We start from the raw sequence: 22,059 nt of genomic DNA, 5'->3' as shown, positions 1-22,059 counted from the left end.
ATACACATAGGGGCTTCATGTTTGTTGAATGAATACCTGAGTGGAGGCAAGGACTCAAGTTCGGGAGGGGTGCAGACCAGAGGAGTGAGCCTGGCATGAAGGACGTCGTCAATTTCCTTTTTCTCCAAATGACGGAGTTGGACCAGAGCCCGGGAGGCCATGAGCCCGTGGGAATTGTGCACATCAATGGTGAGTTCCTGCCTCCACACATTTTTCTAGGGTAAGGATCACTAACTTCCTGCAGACATTTAACAGAGCTAAGCACCGTCCCTGCTCCACTGTTTCATGGTTTGGATTCAATAGGCTCAAATCCTTGCTTTCTAAGAACCCACGATACCTACACTCCGTGATCTTATTCTAGTCTCAGCAGCCACAGGGGTTCTGGCCCCAAAGAGGGGGACTTGGCAGGGTCAGCCTGGTGGGGAAGGGGTGCCCGTGGGTGGGAACACGGGAGGGAGACTTCTGGGTTACATATATTGCTTTTCTTCTCTTTATATGAAAGAAAATAGATGTATAGCAAGTGTGAAAAATGTGAACAATTGTCAATGCTGGATACTGGGCACAGGCGTGTTTATCACAGAGAGCTTTGTACTTTTTCTGCGTTTCAAAAATTTATTTAAAAAAACCCACAGATTTGGAGGTGGGCAGGGCAGTTATAGCTTGTGATTAGGCATAGAGAGGCTGTGTGTTTGTGTGTGTGTGTGTGTGTGCGCACATGCACGTGCAGAGGGGACAGCCAGGGTCTGAGCCCTCTCTCCCGCCCTCCCTGCTCCCCCTTCCCAGGTCTCAGTTTCCTGCCTTCCTGGGGAGCAGGGACAGGCTGAGAGGCCCCGTGCTGGGGGTGAAGCTAATTCATTAGTGACGCTCTCGACAAGGACTGGGCGCCTGCAGTGCCAGCGTGATTCATCAACATGATTGCCCCGCTGCCAGCCTGCGTGGGCCTGGAACGCCAGCACATTTTACCTTTACCCACTGAGAAGGGCCCGGTGGGAGGTGAAGGTACATGATCTACTCAGAGCAAGAAAAAGACTCGGAGCAAAAAGAGGGCTGGTCCCCTGTGCCCTTGAACCCAGGAAGCTCTGCCAGGCTGGGGCTGGGGTGCAGGAGCTCCTGTGACTCCTGCCCATGCCGGCAGAGCCCACGAGGGCTGCCTGGTGCTGGAGTGCCAGCTCTGAGCCATGTGCGGAGGGGTGGGGGCTGGCTGGGCTTCCTCCTCCACATCGAATGTTCCCGGGTTGGGGGGGGGGGACTGCTTGGGGGGTGGGGGAGGGGGGAGGTGCTCAGCCTCTTCCCCTGCATCTTGGCTGGGTTCTTTTTCCTCAGCTTTCTAGCCTCTGAGGTGTCACCTGTTCCACAGAGTTCTCCCAAAGGACAAGAGAGAGAGTTGGTGATAAAGGTCGGACTCATGGTGGCCTCTGGGTGGGGGGGATTGACTGAGAGAGGCACAGGGGAACTCGGAGTGATGGGAATATTACATGGGTGTTTACATTTGTCAGAACTCATCAGACTGGACACTCACCATCGACGCATTTCACTCTCCGTAAATTTTGTCTCCACTAAAAAAAAAAATGTTAAAAAGTTTGGGGCAACTGGGTGGCTCAGTTGGTTAAGCGTCTGATGCTTGATTTCGGCTCAGGTCATGATCTCACGGTTCATGAGTTCAAGCCCTGTGTCGGGCTCTGTGCTGAAAGCACGGAGCCTGCTTGGGATTCTCTGTCTTCCTCTCTTGCTCTCTCTCAAAAATAAATAAATAAACGTTTTTAAAAAGTTAAAAGTTTTCATTGAATACTTACTATGTGCCAGGCACCTGTGCACTTGAAGCTTACATTGCAGCTTACAAGTGGTTCTTATCCTTGCCTTGCATTGGCCACTGCTCTCTGGCCCTGGGCTGGCCTCCCCCACTGCTTGCAGTGGGGATGGGAACCCCGGTGGGTCGAAGGAGAGGTTGCTGCCTGGACATAGTCACTTACATAGTCCCACCAGCCAGGTTCAAGGGAAGAGTTAGAGGCTCCCTTGTGAGAAAACTCATTGCCAGAGGTGGGGATCATCATTGTTTCTATTTTTTTTTTTCATGTTTATTTATTTGTGAGAGAGAGACGGAGCGTGAGCAGGGGAGGGGCAGAGAGAAAGGGAGGCACAGAATCTGATGCAGGCTCCAGGCTCAAAGCTGTGAGCACAGAGCCCAAGGCAGGGTTCGAACTCACAGACCGTGAAATCATGACCTGAGCGGAAGTCGGACACTCAACCGACTGAGCCACTCAGGCGCTCCGTCATTCTTTTCTATTTATTGGTGTGATACACGATTAAGAGCACAAGTCCCAGCCACTCAGGAGCGGGGTGACCTTGGGCAAGTCCCCCAGCTCAAGTCAAATTCTCAGAGCCTCAGTTTCTCTCCTTTGCAACTGGGGTATTGAAGGGTACCTACCACCTCAGACGTGTTGCAAGGATTCTGTACAATGCCCTCAGTACAGCGCAGGGCACATGGCAGGCTCGCAGTAAATGGGAGCCGGTGTTTCTGCCAGGATCTGAACCGGAGGGAAGAAGGCAGGGGCGCACCGCTGTTGGTGGGAGCATGCGCAAGAGAGTTACAGAAGGAGTGGTCATCCTTGGTGGCGCTCGGAGGGGCTCACGTGTCCCAGTCCTCTGGCCACCGCAGCCACGCACAGACCTTGAACACAGCTGGAGGGATGCGGCAGGAGACCGGAGCGAGAGTACACGAGTACGCGAACAAGGAACCTGTTGGGCAACGAGGGCGGGGAACGGGGGCGGAGCCAAGTCCCCACAAATCCTCAGCTGTGACCCACCCCGAAAAGGGCCAGAAAGTGACACTGTGGCGAGTTACTATCCTAAAGTGACCCCAGCGGGGAGAATGGGAGCAAGCCGGCATGACCGGGCCCCTCAGTCCCTCCCCGAGAGCCACTTGGCCAGAGCCCTGGTCGCGGGCCGGGTTTCCTAGGTCCTCGGTTCCTTTTTACTTGCCGCTCTGGGTTCCACACCACCGCACGCCCAAAGACTCGCCGGGCCGAAGGTGTAGACAGCGTCGGACGTCGGGTCTGTGTTAGCACAGCGCCAGGCTTTCGCTGCGCGGACCTCGGGTTCCCTGGGCGTGCGCCGGATTCCGGGCGGGTCTCCAGGGCCGGCGCGGGGGGCGGGCCCGGGCGCCCGGACCCTACTTAGGCGGCACCTTGGCCCCGCCCGGCCCCGCCCCCTCGCCGCCTCATTGGCAGCCGCACACGCGTCGGGGGTTGCCAGGGCGACGGGTCGCGGAGCCGCCGGGAAGCGCGAACGCGAGCCAGTCGGCCTCCGGCGGAGGGAGCGGGGGAGGCCCGAGGGCGGGCGGCGGGGCGCGGCGCGCGGCGGCGGGGGCCCCGAGCGGGCGCCTCCTCCCGGCCCGGCCCGGCCCCCCCTCCCGGCGCAGAGGCAGGCCGGGGCGGGGGGCCCCCCCCGGAGCCCGCGCGGCCTCGGCCCCGTCGGGGAGGCCCGGGAGCGGCCGGGGCGGGGGCGATGCCGGGAGGCGGCGGCGGCGGCGGCGGCGGAGGCGGCCCCGGCCGGGGCCCGTGACCATGGGCATCGCCGAGTCCACGCCGGACGAGCTGCCGTCGGACGCGGAGGAGCAGCTGCGCAGCGGCGAGCAGCAGCTGGAGCTGAGCGGGAGGCGGCTGCGGCGGCTGCCCGGCGCCGTGTGTGCGCTGAGCCGCCTGCAGAAGCTGTACGTGAGCGGCACGGGGCTGCGCGAGCTGCCCGAGGAGATCGAGGAGCTGCGCGAGCTGCGCATCCTGGCGCTCGACTTCAACAAACTCGAGCGCTTGCCCGACGGCCTGTGTCGCCTGCCGCGCCTCACGCGCCTCTACCTGGGCGGCAACCGGCTGCTGGCGCTGCCCGCCGACTTCGCGCAGCTGCAGAGCCTGCGCTGCCTCTGGATCGAGGGCAACTTCCTGCGGCGCTTCCCGCGGCCGCTGCTGCGCCTGGTGGCGCTGCAGTCGCTGCAGATGGGCGACAACCGGCTGCGCGCGCTGCCCGCCGAGCTGCCGCGCATGACGGGCCTGCGCGGCCTCTGGCTCTACGGCAACCGCTTCGAGGAGTTCCCGCCCGCGCTGCTGCGCATGGGCCGCCTGCACATCCTCGACCTGGACCGCAACCGCCTGGGCGGCTTCCCCGACCTGCACCCGCTGCGCGCCCTGCGCGTCTTCTCCTACGACCACAACCCGGTCACTGGGCCCCCGCGCGTCGCCGACACCGTCTTCCTCGTGGGCGAGGGCGCGGTCGAGCGCATGGCCGAGCGTGACGAGCCCACGCCCCGGCCGCCGCCCCGGCGCCCAGCTCGGGCTTTTGAGGATGAGGAGGAAGAAGACCTACTCATAGGGGGCGGGAGCTCCCGGGCTCTGGGGACCCCCGGGGGCAGCCTCCCCGCCCTGGAAGCCGCCCCAGGACTGGGCACCTGAGCCTGTGCTCTGGGTGATGGACTTCGGCCGTTCTGGGAGGAGGGGCTCCGGGAAGGGCTGTGGGAACGGTGGTCCCCTACCTTGGGGCAGCGGAGGGACCGCTTTGGGCAATCTGTAGGGGACGGGCAGGCCTGGGGGCCATCTTCAAGTATTCCCGTTTGGTAAGGAGACTGCCGCCTGGCTGATCTCTGGGCAGTCCTCGGACGAAGTCCCGACTCAGTCAAGTTCCCTATGGCTCTGTCGGGTCTCTGACATCAGAGTCACTGACAGCACAGTAGAGATGCTGGCTTCCTCCTGGAACCAGGGTCACCGCTCGCTGCTGGCTGAGTCTGGATGCCCAGGCTGCCGCTCCAACCCCCCTCCTCCTGGAGTTTGGATCTCCTAGACCCTACCCTTTCTGGTGCAGGAGCCGCTACCTCTGGGGTGGACCACACGCCTGTGTGAGACATAACTGCCCTGGGAGAAGGGCCTGGGCCACGGGCGGGGGCTTGGGATTGGGGCGGGGGCCCAGGACAGAAGTCCTGGAAACTGGGATGGGGGCCCTAACACCGGAGCTGCCCTTACTCCTCCGCTGGGCGTCTTCTGCACATCCCTCCCTCCCCAAGCCCTCTTAAATTTGCATGGGGGAAGGGGGGCGCTTAGAGGGCAGGGTCTCCACCCCCACCTTTGATTCTGTTCTGTTCTCTAGGCATGGGCCCGGAATCTTGCTGGGAGAAGAGAGCTCTCTCTCCTTTCCCCACAGCCTGAGCCTTCCAGCTGTCAAGTTTGAAAAGAAGCCACTGTGCCTCTAGGGCCTCCTGCGCGGAAGAGAGAGGTCCTCTGCCCTGGGAGGCTGCTCCAGAACCTCTCCGACTGCCTGTACTCTCCATTCCCTTAAATGGGCACAGACAGGGTAGCTGGCACGGTGTGGGGCAAGGGACAAGCACTGTGTGCCTCCGCTCCGTCACCAGGGACAGCCTCGGGGTGAGGAGTGGGGTATCGCTCTGCAATTCCCAGGGCCGGATCTTTCCCATCCAAGCAATAATGGGAGGAGGGGGCCAGGGTCAGGGACACTCAGGGACACTGTCAGGGGCAGTGGCCCCATGTGGTAGTGTTTTCTTTAGGAAGAAAAAAAAAACTGGCTGTAAACATAAATTATATTTCTTGGAGAAAGAATGTGCGTTTCCCACATGCCTGTTTATTTATAAGCCCTGGGAGGGAGCACCGGGTCCCATCGCTGTGGGGAACCTGGGCTCCCTCCGGCACTGCCCTCTTGTCCATGTGCCCCAGCTCTGCGTCAGATTGGCTCTGGCCAACAGTTGTGTCCTGTCCGGGGAACAAGTGCTTGTCCTCGGTTACAAATAGCTCTGGCTGCTCAAGGCTGGTCTCTTGTCTCGCTCTAACTTACTCTGCCTGCCGGGCACCGTTCTCTGCCCTCTCCAGCTTAATTCTTAGGTTCCTGACTCTCAATATAATTTGAATCTCCCTCAAGCTGGGCTGACCTTTCATCTCCCGCTGGTACTAACCCCCGCCCCCGCCCCACCGTGGTTCTATTCTTCTCTCTCCCTCGCTCCATTTTCCTTTTTCTCAGTCTCCCCCTCTGTATCATTTTTTTTTTTAACTCAGCCACAGTATTTCTTTCTCCCCTCATTGTTCAGGGGGAAAAAGAAGATTTAGAGAAAAAAAAAAAATCCTGAAACCTCAAGCCTAGAGGCTCCTCTCCCGTGAGAAGCCAGGTCACCATCACCATGGCAACGGGGCTGATGTCATACAAGGCCCAAAGGTCAGGTCCGGCCCAGCAGCTCTGTTGGTCACTGGACTGGGCCCGGGTTAGGAGGAGGCTTGGGGTGAAAGAGAAGGGCCTTGAAAGGCTGGGGGTGGGGGGTGGGCCATGTCTACAGTGCCCCACGTGGTCCGAGGCGGTCAGCGGCGGGTGGGCCTCGGGGGAGCATGGCAGGGAAGCTGTGCAGGAGCTGTCCGTCCGTGTATCAGGGAGACGGGGATAAGAGCAAGAAGGCAGGCAGTGGGGACAGTAACGACAAAGGAGCAGAGGCAGTGGCAGGGCTAGGAACAGGCCCAGCCAGGGAAGGGACTTGTTCATCCGTGAGTTTCAGGCCTCCTGCCCCAGGGCTCAATCCACGCCACGGGAGATCCCCTCTGTCCTCGGCTGATGGTCAAGTTCTCGGTGTGGAATGGGTGGGACGTGCTCTTGCTCTCTCCCAGAGCCTCCCCACGGCCAGACCTGGTCGGCAGAGCAGCACAGGGTGGGGTGTGTGTGCACGTGAACCCTTTTCTTAACTTTGCTGCAGTCATGCCCTGCTTCCCACCCATCCTCAGGGGCTCAGGAAAGCAGAACACGGTGTTTGGGAACAGGGAACCCTGCCCAGGAGCCCCTCCCTGCTTCCAGTGCCACCACATTGGCTTGTTCAGCCACCTGTCCCAAAGTTTCCTTAAGACACCCGGCACTCTTGTTCTGAGGATGGACATTTATTAGCACACCTGGGTGCACCACACAGAACATGTATTCAGACAGGGATCTCTGCCCGGGGTGGGGGGGGCTTACAATCTAAACAAAACACAACACACACACATACACACACACACACGCAGGACACAGACACAGGGACCGGGGCATCTTCAAGGGACACGGAGGGTCAGGGGAGCCACAGGCTGGGGCATACAGCATGTTCAAGCGTTGTCCTTCCGTTGTCTTTGGTGGGGGAGGGAGAGGAGAGCAGGACGTGGCCCAGGATGGCCTTCCAGAAAGCAGTGGCATCCAGGAGGGACTTGCATGAGGAAGAGAACACCAGAGGACAGTGGTCCCATGCCCAGGGAGGGAGGGGCAAATTTCTTGGTGAAGGCATGGATGAAGAGGGAGCCAACAGAGTGAAGGCAGGAGAAGGCAAAAAGCCCAGGAGGAGCCCCTGATCCCAGGGCGAGGGGCTGTCCCGTCTGCCAGGCTGAGCTGTCCCTGCTTCCCGGCCCAGCTTTCCAGAGCCATTGTTCCAGAGAGATCCTGAACAGAAGTTCTGGCAAGGGGTGCTCTTGAGGCTACTTACCTGACCCTAGGGCTCCCTCTAATCTCTGGGACAGAGATCAGAAGCCAAAAGGAAAAAAAAAAAACCCACCTTTTAATGGGACACTTAAGCCAGGTTGTAAGAAATCGACGGGGCGGAAGGGGAGAAGGTGGGCAGCTTCAGGTGGGGGTACTCAGTGCCACGAAAGGAAGCAGCTAGCTGCCCACCCCAGGTGCTGGGGAGCAGGGGCGCGACGGCCAGCAGGTGGACACATGGTAACAGGTGCACTTGCCCCTTTTGTGTCTGCGACACATGTAGCACCTTCCTTCTAAAGTACCCTGAGAGCTGCCAGGCCTCAGCTTCCCCCAGGCTGTGTGTGGGGAGGAGAGGGAAGGGGTGGGGATGGTTATTGCTTTTTTTGTGAACTAAAGACCCTGGCCTTGGGGAAGGAAATAACTTGCCTGGGACCACAGTGACTGGAGAAAGAAGACACTGGGGCCCAGTGTCCTCAGACCGGGACTGGCCATGGCCTCTTTTGAGTGGGAGAGACTTTTCTAATCCTAAAGGATTAAACCAGAAAAGGATGGGGAGAAGACAAAGATCCAGCCAACACAGACCTGGATCCCTTTCCTTGTCCCAGCGAGGACTGGGAAGGGGACACTGGTCTGAAACCACAATGGCCCAGCCGGCATCAGGGGACAGTAGGGAAGGTGGAGGGCCCCGCTTGGGATTGTCTGACCTGCCTTGGAGGGTGGTGATGGTCCCCTGGGGACTGAGGGAGGCCGGGTGCTCTGGAGGACCTCAGGGAGACTCTACTCCCGACAAGCCTTGCTTCAGGCCTGACTGGGAAATATGGCTGCTCTCCTGCTTGCTGGGCAGCTGGTGGGTTCAGATTCTAGATCCGAGGACGAGCTGGAAGCTCAGGGAGGACCTCATCACCAGTGAAGCCAAATCCCGAAGGTGACAAGGGGAGACTCAGTCCCAGGCTCCCCATCCCCCTCACCCCGCTGCCTCTTCCCCTGGGAGGTGAGGTAGGGCTGGGACCCACGGAGGAAAGAGCCGAGGCCCTACTTTGTCACGATCCTTTATTAATCAGAACGGGCCCTGCTACAAAAAGCAGGGCCCATTCCCACAAAAATATGATTTTGTAAAGAGGAAATCTTGCTGGCTTAGAGGGTGCGTGTGGTGGAAAATTTTTTGTATGGTTCTTTTTTCCTTTTTTTTCTTCAGTTTTTCTTCATTTTCTCTTCACTGCAATTTTTTTTTTTTTTGTGATAGTGGGTTTTGTCTTTTTTTTTTTTTTTTTTAAATAAAACACTTGCACTCAAGGACTCAAACACAATACAAACAGCGGCCACCAACCCCACCCCTGGGGTCCCAGCCGGGCTGGGGGCTCTGGCCCCCCCCCTTGGCTTTTATTGTGGCTGTTTTCCTTGTCCCTTCCCTGGCGTCTGGCGCCAGTGGGCAGGTGCGGGGTCCTGTGGCAGGTGGAATTTGTACAGCAGTTACGTAGGGAGATGGTCACAAGGAAGGATACCTGAACAAGATAACAACCAAATCTAGGGTGCCCACAAAGACGGCAGATGACGCTCATGAAGGGACCTGGGACACAGTGGAGAAGAGATAGATGGGCCCAGGCCAGCCTCGGCTATCCCTGGAGACTCTGCAGGGGGAGGGGCAGGGGGGCCTCGCTCTCAGGCTACAGTAATAATACTTTGCTCCCGGGTAGCACCTTCACAGTCCTCCTGCCTCAACCCCCAGGTCAGGTGACGGCGGCCTCACAACCTCCCCTATGAGGTAGGTGAAGTATTATGACCATCGTTTTACAGATGGGGAAACTGAGGCCCCGGGAGTGTGGGTGATCTGCCCAAGGTCCTGGGATGGTGGCAGGGCTCCAGTGCCCTCCACCCATCCTCAAGTTCCCCCATTCCCTGTTCTCCTATAGGCCTAGCCCACCCCGTCCTCACCCCATACCACCCGCCTCCTCCCGTGCCAGCCCACCGGCCCCTGGGCCCACCACTTGCCACCCCTCCCCCGCCTCTGGGCTGCGTGTCTTGGGGGTAGGGGAAACCCAGGTGGGTCAGATTGGGAACAGACTCCGCCCAAAGATGCTCTCTGCATGTGATTGGTTAATAGCTCCATGGGTGGGGCTGGGGAAAAAAGGGATGCAGTTGCCCCGCCCACTCATTGCAGGTTGGTTCAATCCCTGAAGGCTCCAACAGGCCAGGGCACATGGGGCGGGGGCTGGCACCGAGAGGTGGAGGGGCACGGGATCTGAGGGAGGGGTCGAGGATGACAGACCCCTCGCCTCTCAAGGCTTTCCACAGCACCCTCGGATCACGTCCACACAGCCCTCAGAGTTGCTGCCCTCCCAGCGGGGGGGCTGGTCCCCAGCCTGCCCAAAAAGGACCCTGCAGTTGGGGCCGGCCCTCATTCTAAGCAAAGCTACAACACAGAAAAATTGGGACTTACAAGAAATGTGGGTGACTATTTGCTTCACATAAGTACTCCTCAATCTACAAAATGATTCACTTACTCTGTGTGATATTCCTCCAGATCCTAGTGGGAGGGGAATGCGGCCAGGGTGTGAGATTCAGTGTAATACATGTGGGCAGCTCAAGGGGAAGCCTACTGAAGGAAAATGGTTCCCCAATTCCCATGCTTTTGCCGTGCTCCGCAGGTGGGGACCCTAACCTTATCCAGAGTCTCCCCTGGGGTCAGGCCCAGCTCAGGGGAGGGGGGGGGGGGCAAGGGAGAGGGGGTGTAGAACTGTGGTCCCAGATAGCAGCCACAGATGTGGTGTCCGGGCGCCACCTGGTGGCGTGTGTCAGAAACGTCAGGCCCAGGCTCGCGGACCCCTGGACTTGAGACAGTCACCAGCTGCCTTCTATCAGTATCAGGACCCTCGTGGGGATGAGCAGGCTTAGGCAGGGATCATCTCGGAATCTGCTGTCTCCAAGGGGAAGCCAGTTTTAGTCTCTGCAGCCGCTGAGGCAGAGAAACCACAGCTTGTGTGGGGCAACCTCAGAACCTGCAGCATCCTGGACTTTTCCTGGTTTCCTGCCTGACCTGAGGGGCAGAAGCGGCTGCTGGGGAAAGAAGGTGGGGCCAGAAACTCCTGACTGCGAATGGAAGGGAGGGTCTGTGAACACGGGGGAGGAGGAGGAGGCAGAGGTTCCAACAGCGTGGGGGGGGGGGGGCGGGCACCAGGGTAGAGATAGGGAAGGAGAAGGAAACTGGGAAGCATGGAGAATATTGCCAGCTTTGGCTGGGATATGAGATCCCGGAAGGCTGAGGGTGTCTGTATGATGGTGCTGGAGAAGAGAGCTAGTGGGGGGGCTTGGGCCCTGAGAAGGAAGGGAGGTGAGTCCTGGTGGAATGTGATGCATACAGTAGGTGCCTAAAAGGTGTGAAATGATGTGCAAGAGATGAAATCGCTAGGCAGGGAGCTACTGGAGAACACTGAGCAGAGAGGGGCTCGGGGTGGAGGCGGCAGGAGGCAGCCACGTTCTCAGCCCGGCTCCACTGTCTGCCCCTCTCCCCCCCACCCACCTTTCCCCAGTCCCCCCTTCACCTGCCTCTCCTAGCCCACCCCCTGGCTCTGTGCGTAGACCTCTCTCAGCCTCCTGCCCTGCCTCACTTTATGAAACCCTGCCCTCTCTGCACTGCCGGCCCCGGGGGTGGGGACAGGGTAAGAGTGCCCCCACCCCCGTACACACACACACACACACACACACACACACACACGCACACAGTGGACACGACGCAAGGACACAGGCTGCGGCTCCAGGACCCCGGAGCGGGCTATATACTATCCTTGGCATTCAGGGCCCAGTCGGCACCTGAAACTGCCCGGGGAACGGGCCTTTCCCGGCCAGGCCGGGGCCAAACGCCCCGGCCTCCCCTCTCCTGGGCCCGCATCGGGAGCTGGGGAGGAGGCAGCTTCTCTCCACTCCAGGCACTGCCTTAAAGAAAACGGGGGACCGTGCCCACCTGGCGGGCCTCTGGAGGGATCTGCCCATCTGCCTGTCTGGTCTTCACACTCTCCCTCACTTCTTTAGTATCAGCAAGTCAGGAAGGAAAGGGGCAAAGCAGGAAAATGGCTCCCAGAGCCCCTCCCCCAGAGCTGGACAAGTGGAGGATGAGGCTGGTACTTCCTAGAAACGGGGCCCAACTGACTCCTGGGACCCCTCCATGGCCAAGCCCTCGGGGTCCTCCCCTCACCTATGGCGGGGGGCCAGGCCGGGCATTGTGCATAAAGTGGTGAGGGCATGATGGGGACCCGGGCCCTCGGCCCCCCGGGCCTCCCTTGGCCCCACTTAGGCCTTCAGCTGGTGCCACTGGGCCACCGGCTGCCGGGGACGGGCAATCATGTCTTTCCAGTGCTTCACCTCCCCGGGCCCGCTCTTCCAGGACAGGTAGATCTGGGGAGAAAGGGAAGAGCACGGTCTCAGTGACACTCTCGGAGGAGGCATCGGCCCCTGCCCCCACCGGGGCTGACACTCCATCTCCTCAATGACACCCCGCGATCATGATCTTGGGGACCAAGGGACCTCCGCCCACAGAGACAACCTCCCCTCAGAGGCTCCCTCCGGCCTCCTCCCCGCCAGCAATGACCTACTTTCCTCGTGGCACTTCCCTCGGGGAGCCTGGGCATGCCTGGCCCTTCCCAGTTAAAACTCCTGACCTGCTTTGCAGTGGGGGATGGGGGTCGAAGGTGGGGGTGGAGACGGTCTGTTCCCACGCCCTTCCCTGCCCTCCCTGTTGGCTGCTGTCGATCTCTCCTGCCTTACGAGTCCTCCTACCTCCTCACCACTTACTGCACACTGAGCCCCGGGTTCGGGGCTTTCTACACACAGATCATCCTCTCCTTACCGGTGCGGCGGGTATAGGATCCCCATTTTACAGATGGAGAAACAAAGGCGTGGAGAGTTAAGAAACTCACCCACAGTCACGGGATTTGTAAGTGGTGCGGAGGAATTTAAATCTAGGTCCTTCTGGCTCTGCACTATCAGCCCAATCCTGCAGCCTTCTGCGTTAGGGGCGGCCTCGTGGGGCCGTGCACGTGGTCCTCCAGCTGACCCCGGCCTTGTGACTGGTGGCCGGTTCGAAGCATAGGGCTCCCTGAGCTACCCAATCCTCCTTCACCTTGGTTCGGTCGACAGAAGATAGGATGGTTTCAAAAGCAGCTATAATTGGTATCTGAAGGACACCCAACTCGAAAAGGCTAAGCTTCAGAAAAGCTTAGACGTAGATGTGGCCATGTGGCCCTTGGCCCCAGCTGGTCAAGGAGGGGGCTTAGCAGGCCTCAGGCCTGCTCGGAACACACGGTCCTGCCGGGATATGGGTGACGCCGCCCTGAGAAACTGTCCCACCTGTGACCACAGGCCGGCCAGTCATGCTCCCTGGGCCATACTAGGTGGGGGGCAGGGCTCAGGTATCCTCTTGGAGGCCCCCTGCTTCCCTTAGCCCCAGGAGCTAAGTTCCTCAACCCCATCTGTCTGAGGCTTGCCTCCACCTTGGCCCCCTCCCCTGCGGGGGCCCAGGCCATCCTTTCCCATTTACCCCCATTTACCCCTGGGTCGCGCCAGGGGTAAGACCAGGTGATCCATAGTCTCTCCTCACGGACTTCTGGCATCTGTCCTTCACCTGGCCTGCCCTGATCACTGGCTTCCTGCACTGCTCCTGGTCAAAGCTCCGCGCCCAGATGCACAAACATGCCCTTAGTAGGAATGTTTCAAAAATAACTTTTATTATAATGGCAGCTAACACATACCTTCTAAGCACTGTACTAGGGGTTTCGCCTGTGAGGTTAGGACTGTCTTACTCTCATCGTGAGAGGAGGAGATGGGGCGCATGGTTGTCGAGAGGGGGGCTGGGCCCAGGAGGTCTGATTCCCAAGCCCAACCTCTCAACACTAAAACCATAAATGAACACAGGGACAGACATTTCAAAGTAGAGAAACAGAAGGGTTTGTGTCACGGAATCACATCCTGGAAAAACCGAAGGCCTGGCATGGATTTTTTGGTTAGTAGATGATGAGAAGAGGTCACTTTCTACAAGGAGGATACCCGCATATCTCAGGCAATTCTCACACCATTGGGGGAAGTGCCATAGGGTTGGTACTATTAGCTCCATTTTACAAATGGGGACACTTCGGGCGCCTGGGTGGCTCGGTCCTGTTGAGCGTCTGACTCTTGGTTTTAGCTCAGGTCATGATCTCACGTTTTTTTTGAGTTCGAGCCCCACATCGGGCACTGCTCTGGCAGCCCGGAGTCCTCTCCCTCTCTCTCTCTCCCTCTCTGTCTGCTCCTCCCCCACTTGCACTGTCTCTCTCTCCAAATAAATCAATAAACTTTTTTTAAAAAATGAGGACACCACAGGTAAAGAGAGACAAGTGACTCGCCCAAGGTCACACAGCTTTCAGTAGCAGATGAGGTGGCAACTGAAGCCAGGTATTTGGAGTCTCGCTGCAGCTCTTGACATTGGCCCGCATAGCTTGCCCTCTGAAGATGGGACCTGGGTGACATTGCTCGGAGGTCCTTACCTTGCCCGAGGCTCCTGTCCAGCAAATCCTCTTTTGGGGATCCAGGGTGCTTCTTTCTCCCACTTCCTCCTTTCCCTGCCCTCCCAGCGGTCTGTCCTGAGCTGATGAACCCACAGTAGGACACTTAAGGGAGATTTTGTCCTAGCCTCTCATTTTCAGATGAAATGGAGGCCCAGAGAGGGGAAGAGACTGGCCCTTCTCTCTCCTGCTGCTCAGCCCTGAGCTCACCTACTACCCCTGCTCCTTCTTGTGAGGACAGGTGCGTCACCCTTCCCACGAGGCCCCTACCTTGCCAATAACGTCATTGCGGCTAAGCTTGTCCTTGTCCATGACAGTGATGATGATGGTTGTCTCCCTCAGTTTCTCAGTGGGGATATCAAAGGCAAAAGACTCATTGAAGATGGGGTTCAGGTTCCTCTTCATCGTCACTGTCTTCTTCTTCTCTACCCGCTTGTCCTTGTACATCAGCCACACCTTCACGTAGGGGTCTGGCAGATGGGTAGGAGAAGGGTCAGATGGGCAGTGTGGGGGGCTCCCCAGGATCCCCCTCCTTCTCCAAGTGTGGAAACTGGGGCAGGAGGGGCTGTAAGCTTTCCCCAGAAGGTGAGGAAAGCCCTAAGCAACAAGGAGAGGGATCTGGGGACCAGCGGATGGGTGAACTGGAAGGGACCTCAGCCATCACCCAGGGCCCTATTGTGAACACAAAGGAGCAAACCCAACCCCACAGAGGCCGAGCCCCACAGTAGTGTCCGAGCTGAGGCTGGAGCCCAGGTCTCCCACCGCAGTGCTCCCCTGCTCTCTGATTCTGGTAAGGGGAGAGTCCAAGATGATGCTGACCCCAGGGGTGCTCCAGAGGGGGCCACCTAGGGCTCTAGGGTAGAGGAGTTGAGACCAGAGGTGGGGTAGGACGGTCAGGGGTGAGTGCCACAACTCAGACCCTGCTTTCCACATCCAGCATGACCCTCACGTCCCCACAACTCCCCAGTCCATCCACCCTCTATGATGAGAGGCCCCAGCACCTGATGTGCCCCCGATGTCCATGGCTTTGAGGTTCCGGGCTTTGATGATGTTCACGATGATGGAGTTGGCAGAGGGGTTGTAGCAGAGAGACAAGAGCAGCTCCCCTCGGCTCCCCTGGGAGGGATAAGGTGGGGGGGGTGAGCCTGGGCTTTGGAGACGGTTGTCCCCCAGCCTTGCCTCAGCTCCTCTGCGAGGGAGAACAGGAGGGCTTGGGGACTAGGGGAGAGGGGACAGTTAGAGAACTCTGGCTGGCTGGGGTGCTGACCCACCCCCATCTGTCACCTCTGTCACACCTGGTATCCCTTCATCTGGCAGTTCTGGGCGCCCCCCCCCCCATGAGCCCCCACTCCCTGAGCAGAGTCCAGGTTCTTTGTCACAGCTCAGGCAATTCCGCCCAGCGCGGTGCACCAGCTCTGAGACTGCCGCCCTGCGCACTGGCTGCACCTCCCCCACCGCCCTCCTGACATGCCAGGGGACCAGGACCAGATCTGCCAGCCCTGACCTGCCAGCCCCCAAGCCAGGGACCCACAAGTGGGGCCTTACACTCCCATCGCTGCATGGCTTCAGATCCTTCCAGAAGGTCTGCATCTGGGTCAGGTCCACCTTGTTGAGAGGGATGGACACCTCTCCAATGGGGTCATTGCGGCTAAAGCGGTCGTAGTCCAGGACCTGGAGGTAGAGGACCCTCTGCACCACCTTCTCGTAGGGAAAACCTGGGGGACAGACAGCCTGGGTGAAGAGTGAGACAGAGGGGCCACACAGGGCCTGGGCAGGGTGATGCTCTGGGGCAGGGAGGCCCCGGGAGGAAGAGGGCCGGCCCCGTGCGGTCCCGCTGCCGCCCCACTGAGGCACGGCAGGCAGCAGCCGAATTCAGACCTTCCCGCAGCATTAGCAAGAACTGTCCCCGTCACATCTGTCTCCCTTGACAGTTCTCCAAGGTGGACGGCATCTCGTACGTTTCACAGAAGAGGAGACTGAGCCGCGGATGGCTTAAATTACTTGCCCCAAGTCTCCCAGCTGATAGAGAGCAGAACGGGGACCACTGACCCACTCGTTTGTCACATGGCTGTCTTGGTGGCCGGGCAGCGGCCCCTTTCTCTCTGGGAAGCCCTGCCACTGCCGATCATCCCGAGACAAGCCTGGGCAGGTGGCCCTGTCGGAGGTGGCCACGGCCACCAGAAGCCAAGCCCCAGGAGGACTCGAGGTGGAGGAAGCGGCAAAGACACAGAGACAGGAGTGGATGCTTGTCCTAGGACGCGCGCTTCCCCCCTGCTTCCTTCCAGGGCATCGGCCTGTCCTTCGCTGTTCCTCAACAGATCCTGCGGCTGTCCCCTTCTCCTCCCTCATCCCAGCCGCTGGCACATTTTGCCTAGAGAGCCGCGAGAGTTTCCAAACCGCCCTCCCCACTTGCACGCCTTCTCCTACCGTCCATTGTCAACACAGCAGAGCGATCCCTTAAAAATAGAAATCACATCATGACACTCTCTTGCTTAAAGCCTTTCAGTGGCTCCCAGGGCACTTAGAGTAAAAGCTGTGTGCCCTGCCTTGGCTTCAAGTCCTTCTGCACAGCCTGGCCCGCTGACCTCTCTCTGCCCCTCTTGTGAGCACTCTTGGCCAGCGATGGGCTCTCACCGCACCAGCCTCCTTCCCAGCTTTTCAGCACCCGGCTTCCTGGTGGCGCCTCCATGACCCGCCCTGGCCTTTCCTCTTCCTGAACAGGTCACCGCTTTCCTTCCTGACATCCCAGACGGGGTCGGATCCCCTGCTCCACGTTCTAGCAATTTCTTTTCACGTCACACACCCCGGGGGCTGTCACAGAGACGTATCTGTTTCCTTGAGTCTGACTCCCACTAGGCGAGGATTTCCAGGAAGGCATCGCTGCCCTCACCCGCTGGATCCCAGCATCTAACGCTGTTTCTGGCACGTAGTAGGCACTCGATAAGTATTTGTTTAAGTGGATCAATAATTGGAAGAATGAATGAATGCCAGCGAAATGGCCTGACCGAGCTGCTGGAGTGTGCCGGGGTGCAGCGGGAGATAAGACCAGAGGGAGAGCCAGGGGAGGGAGCCTGAGTGGGATGGAAAGGGATGGTAAGAGGCCTTGGGGAAGGACTGAAGCTGGAGTCATTGGACCGAGGAGGCTTGGTCAGAGGAGGGGCCGGCCTGGGAGGCGCAGGGGGTCTAGGTCAGCCTGGAGGCCTGAGGTGGTGAGGGCCTGAACTAGGGTGTGAGCAGGAAGGAGAGAGGACACTTAACACCTCAGCCCGACTGGTGGAGAAGATGAAGGGAAAGAAAGAGCCCTGGAGGACTCTGGCACGTTCGGCCAGACGCTAGAAGCAGAAATGCCTCTGAGAGGAGCGATGTGCTGGAAGGGGAAATCCTATGTTCCCCAAATCCCCAGCCTCTGAATTTCTTCAGGGCTTCCTCCTCAGACCGAAGGGGGCTCTGTCTTGCTCATCTGGGAGTCCCCCCTACGCACTTCCCCCCGCCAGGGACCTGCCCAGGGGACCTTCGGCATCTATCCAGGTGAAACGCATGAGGACAAGTGTTCTAGAAACGGTGGCGGCTCCAGGAGGTCGCCGCACCGGAGTCAGCCTCTTCAACAGCAGAGGAGGAAGACTCTTATTGGGCAAACTCCTATTCATCCATCAAAACCCATCCTGAATGGCCCCCACTCTGGGAAATGTCTTCCAACACTACCAAGGGGAGCTCGCAGTGGGTTCCTACAGCATCTGCCCTGCAGCGTATGCCTTCATTATCTACACGTCTGTGTCTTCCATTAGATCAGGAATGCCTTGAGGGCCAATGGTGCCTTGCCCTTTTCTGCACCCCCCAGTGCCGAGAACAGCGCCCAGCCCATCGCTGAGTCTAGATAAATGTTGCAGAAGAGACCAGTGGGTCGAAGATATGCTCATAAACCTCGCCCCGTCAGCTGGCTACATGCACCTGCAGAGCGGAGCCTCTCCCCGGCCCCCACACCGCACTGGGGAGGAGAAGGGTCCAGAAACACACGAGCACCCACTAGCTCACCCTCAACGATTTATCTGAGGTGAGTTGGCTGCCACCTTGCGGAACGGGTGGGGCGTCAAATGGCTGGGACACCAGGCAGGGAAGATTCCTCGGGGCACACACTGAAAATTCCAGAGCGCCAAGGCACCTGGCAGTTGGAGTTGTAGGGATCTATTCTCACTGGTTGAGCCGTGTCAGGAAAGGGCAATGGCTTCTCTAAGTGGAGTCCAGGCACCAAAAAAGGGCTGGGACGGAAATCACTCCCTGATCTCGCACCCAGCTTCCTGGTTACCTCGCATCCTCAGAGATAAGAGATAAAGCCGGCCTTCAGAGAGAGTCTGCAGGAGAGACATTTGTCTCAGTGCTCTCTAGGAGCCAGGGGCATGGCTCACAGCTGTTGCTTCCGTGTATCTGGATGCGGTGGGGGCGGGAGGAAGTACAGGGGAAGGGCTCGGAGAAGGGGAGCGGACAGAGTGTATTTAACAAACTGCGCTCATGGGTTCTCTGGATATGGTGCCTGCCTTCGCAATTCACTGATTTGTCTCCAACCCTCACTGGGATTATCTTTGTCTTAGAGACGAAGAAACCACGACACAGAGACGTTCGGGAACGTGCCCCTGGTCACACGGCTAGGAAGTGGCGGAGCCGGGTTTGGAACAAACGGGGGGGGGGGGGGGGGGGCCCGCACAGCCCGTGCTCTCAACCGCTAACCTATGACTGCTCCCGGTGCTCCGCCCCTGGGTCCTGTGGACGCCGCCCTGCCTGCCTGCCCTCCTCACTCAGGATGAGCCCTGTGTCTGAGCTGAAAGCCCAGGAGGTGGTCTAGTTCGGTTCCAGGCCAGGCCCAGGAGGTGGTCTAGTTCGGTTCCGGGCCTCTGGCCGTGGTGCGGCTCCCACGGGCCCTGTAACCTGATCCCAGCTAGACGCGAAAGGCGGCGGGTTCCCTGGGCTCAAACACGTGCCTGCGTGGGCGGGTGCACGCAGGTGTGGATGCGCGCGTGGGTGCCCCAGTCTGTACCCGTGCAGCTGAGCCGGCCGTGGTGGAGGGGAAGAGGGGACTCTGGGTGGGGGTGGGGTGCGGCCCCAGCCTCACCTTCAAAGAGGAAGGTCTCATTCCAGTGGGGGTTCAGGTTCTTCCGCTTCACCTTGGTCTCCAGCTTGTGCTTCTTGTCCGGCAGCAGGTAGATCTTGACAAAGGGGTCGCTGGTGCCGCTGAAGTCCTTGGCTGGCAGCTCCTGGGCCTTCATGATCTTCACAGTGAGTGTGGACTCCTGGAAGTTGTAGCCGACACTGAACTGGATCCGGCCCAGGTTCTCCCGGCTGCAGCCCTCGTGCGCCTCGTCCTCCTCGGAGCCTGGGGACAGCTGGGGGTGGGGGAGGGGCCGGCGGGGTTAGGAAGTCTCCCTGTGCCCGAGGCCACATCCCCGCTGCCAAGAGCTGGCTCTCCCTCTGGGCACAACGTGGGGCTGGTGGTGATCTACCTCACGTTCACATCTGGGCCAGGACGCTCCGGTCCCGCGGGGAGGGGGGGGGGGAGGGGGGGGCAGAGCCGGGACAGCCCCCATCCCCCGGAACCCCAGAGCAGGGCGCACCCCACCCCCTGGCCTCCCCTGGAAGCCCTGGGTCCCCCGAGCATCCCCTTCCTGCCTTCCGCCCTTCCACAGCTCTGCGGGGCTCACAGAACAGATCAGGGAGACCACTCCCATCTCAAAAGAGTTGGCCAAGCTATTTCTTTGGAAGGTGACTCCCTGGGGTTCTGAGAGTGATGTGATTTACACAATGAGAGAGGCGAGTTGTCAGGAGCCACATCTAATCTGTGTAAGGCATAAATTCATGTAGAGATGCTAAAAATACAGGTTCCCAGGCCCCGTCCCCAGAGAGCCCGATTTGATGGGGCTGGCGAGGGCCCGGGTGGCAGCATTGTTTTAAAAGCTCCTCAGCTGTCTGTACCGCACCCCGGGGGCTGAGGGCCACTGGAAGGAAGGGCTCCACCTGCATTCGGTCCCACTCTAGGGGTGGGGCCCGCAACAGACATACACGTGGAGGGTGGCGTGGGTGTCCCCTTCCCACGCTGATGTTGAAAACCTAGGAAGTAATTTGGGGGAGGGTCTCCCAGCCAAGTCTTCTCGGCTGTGGCTGCTCACTGGGAATACGTGGGGAGGTTTCCCAGCTTCCCGGGTCTCACTCCAGACCCAGGGGTCCAAGGGGCCCAGCCATCCCTCTCTCTGAAAGCTCTTCCGGTGACTGGAGGAGAGCCAGAGTCGGTGCTCATGGTACCACATTTAGGCCAAAACTGCTGGCCCATTTTCTCTCCCCACTTCCCCTGCAGAAGTCTTCCGTGTGCCCTGTCCTTCCTCCAGGCTCTGAGATACCAAATAATACAGATAATAAGAATATATATAGTGTGTACCTACCATGGCAGAAGACTCTTACATCACCTTCTTACTGAATCCTGCCAACAGTCGGGCGAGGCACTTATCACCACTCTCTAGCTGAGGAGACCGGCTCAGAGAGGTTAAGTCACACGGCCAAGATTGCACAGCAGTATGGACCCTCTCTGACCTCAAAGCCCATTCTTTCCACCAAGGCGGCCTCACGTCCCAGGGCAATTTCGAGAACCTCCCCTCCCCCTTCAAGCCCGTGAGGACTCACCCGCCCCAGGTGAGAAGATTTGAATCACACGAAGAACAGTAACTCGCCCTGTGCTCCCTGCCCTGTACTCATTTACTCCCTACGACCTCTGAGTGAGGCAGGCACTACCATTACCAGCTTGGTTTGGAGCACAGAGAGGTGATCAGCGTGCCTCAAGTCACCCCTGAGTCAACAGGGAGTTGAAACTCAAAGCCAGGTCAGCACCCAGCCATCACGGGTGTCCTTCTGGCTCCCCTCACTCTGACACTCAGATCCAGCATCCGGGGCCTCATCGGCCGCACCCTGGTCCCGTCTGGAGCTGGAAGGCGGGCTGAGCAGCCTCCCCTGCTCCTCCTCGCCGTGGAAGAGGGTCCCTCCAGCTCCTACCCGTTGGCCGGATCCAGGGGCCCTGCAGGCCCACTGAGAACGTGGCTTCCCTCCCCAGGTCCGGTGTGCCCCTGCACTCCCTCCCTGTGCCGGTACCAGCCTCACTGCCCGTGAACCTTAGATTCTGCATCTGCAGAATGGGACCATAGCAGGTATCCCGCGGGGCTCCTGGGAGGGTTCGGTGGGTTCCCGTCCTACTCTGCAGTCTGGCCCTGGCCGCTGCCAGCCCTGGGGCCGAGAGCCCGGGGCCTCACGTGAGTAGGTAGGGCCAGCAAAGACCTCTTGCCCCTCCTGTTCCTTCTGTAGTTTGGGTGGAGTCCCTGGTGACCGGAGCCCAGGTGGCCCCAGCCCCAACTGTGGTCCCTCTGGTCACTTGGCTCTTGGTTCCCAAATAGGGGGTGGGAGGCCCAGACTGGGCCTCACTCCGTGCCCACTCCCGGCTTTCCAAAACTACAGTCCTAAGCCCTAATTAACCAGCCGGGGCAGCCCGAGGAGCTGTTTCCACGGCAACCAGACTGGCCACCCCTGCCGTGGCCCTAGGGGAGATGTTGCCTGAGCCCCTGCCCCAGTAGAAACAAGCATCAAAAAGCATACCAGAGCCGGGGTGACTCAGACAGGGGTGTGGCCTGGTGTGCCCTCTAACCCCTTGCCCTCAGTCCCTTCCTTGGGCCAGCAGTGGGGGCCTAACTCCTGACCCCAAGCTTCTGCCAGCCAGGGGCCTGCTTACCTTCATCATTAATGACCATGACCCTGCTCTGGGCTAGGGTTGGGCAATTAGACCTTGCCTGCCCACCTCTGAGCTCAGGGCTCAGCCGGAGCCTGCCCTGTGAGAGGGCCCTCAGGCCTGCACTGTCTTCCTCGGCCTAATGCTGTCAGCTCCTCCCTGGGGGCAGCAAGCATCAGGCAGCGAGCTGGCTGGGAACGGGCCGTCCCTTCTGGGATCCTGATTGTCAGGAAGCTGTAACCCATTAGGGGGCTGTGCAGGGAGGCAGGATGGGCCGGGGCAGGGCCCATCCAGGGGTCAGTA

The 22,059-nt window shown here is 59.4% G+C and overlaps 2 protein-coding genes across 10 annotated transcripts in view; one reads left to right on the top strand and one right to left on the bottom strand.

The window, feature by feature from the left end:
* Positions 1-1,609: 1,609 nt before the first annotated feature.
* Positions 1,610-22,059, bottom strand: part of SYT7 (synaptotagmin 7) — a 69,543-nt gene continuing 49,093 nt past the window's right edge. For 7 of the 8 annotated variants that reach the window (XM_047878642.1, XM_047878646.1, XM_047878645.1 and 4 more), the window contains 5 exons: positions 19,108-19,378; positions 15,549-15,718; positions 15,005-15,119; positions 14,274-14,473; positions 11,039-11,862 (listed from right to left, as the gene is read on the bottom strand). In XM_047878642.1, coding sequence (XP_047734598.1) covers positions 11,758-11,862; positions 14,274-14,473; positions 15,005-15,119; positions 15,549-15,718; positions 19,108-19,378 — 861 coding nt within the window. In that variant the 3' untranslated portion in view covers positions 11,039-11,757. Of the gene's footprint in view, positions 1,621-11,038; positions 11,863-14,273; positions 14,474-15,004; positions 15,120-15,548; positions 15,719-19,107; positions 19,379-22,059 lie in introns of those variants that run through there. The other variant, XR_007156391.1, reaches the window with a different exon arrangement.
* On the top strand, positions 3,527-5,597 carry LRRC10B (leucine rich repeat containing 10B). 2 transcript variants are annotated; one of them, XM_047878651.1, is made up of 2 exons: positions 3,527-4,882; positions 5,185-5,597. In XM_047878651.1, the coding sequence occupies exon 1, from the start codon at positions 3,564-3,566 to the stop codon at positions 4,440-4,442; it is 879 nt and encodes a 292-aa protein (XP_047734607.1). In that variant the 5' UTR covers positions 3,527-3,563; the 3' UTR covers positions 4,443-4,882; positions 5,185-5,597. The 2 variants fall into 2 exon arrangements, with proteins under 2 accessions (XP_047734607.1, XP_047734606.1); XM_047878650.1 differs by having other exon boundaries at positions 5,131-5,597.

This window comes from Prionailurus viverrinus, chromosome D1 (assembly GCF_022837055.1).
Source record: "Prionailurus viverrinus isolate Anna chromosome D1, UM_Priviv_1.0, whole genome shotgun sequence".
Classification (NCBI taxonomy): domain Eukaryota; kingdom Metazoa; phylum Chordata; class Mammalia; order Carnivora; family Felidae; genus Prionailurus; species Prionailurus viverrinus.
Note: the sequence above shows the minus strand (reverse complement) of the source record. Positions and strands in the feature narration are given on the sequence as shown.

Excerpts from the sequence above, each read along its gene's own strand:
- LRRC10B (XM_047878651.1), top strand. The coding sequence starts at position 3,564 with ATGGGCATCGCCGAGTCCACGCCGGACGAGCTGCCGTCGGACGCGGAG.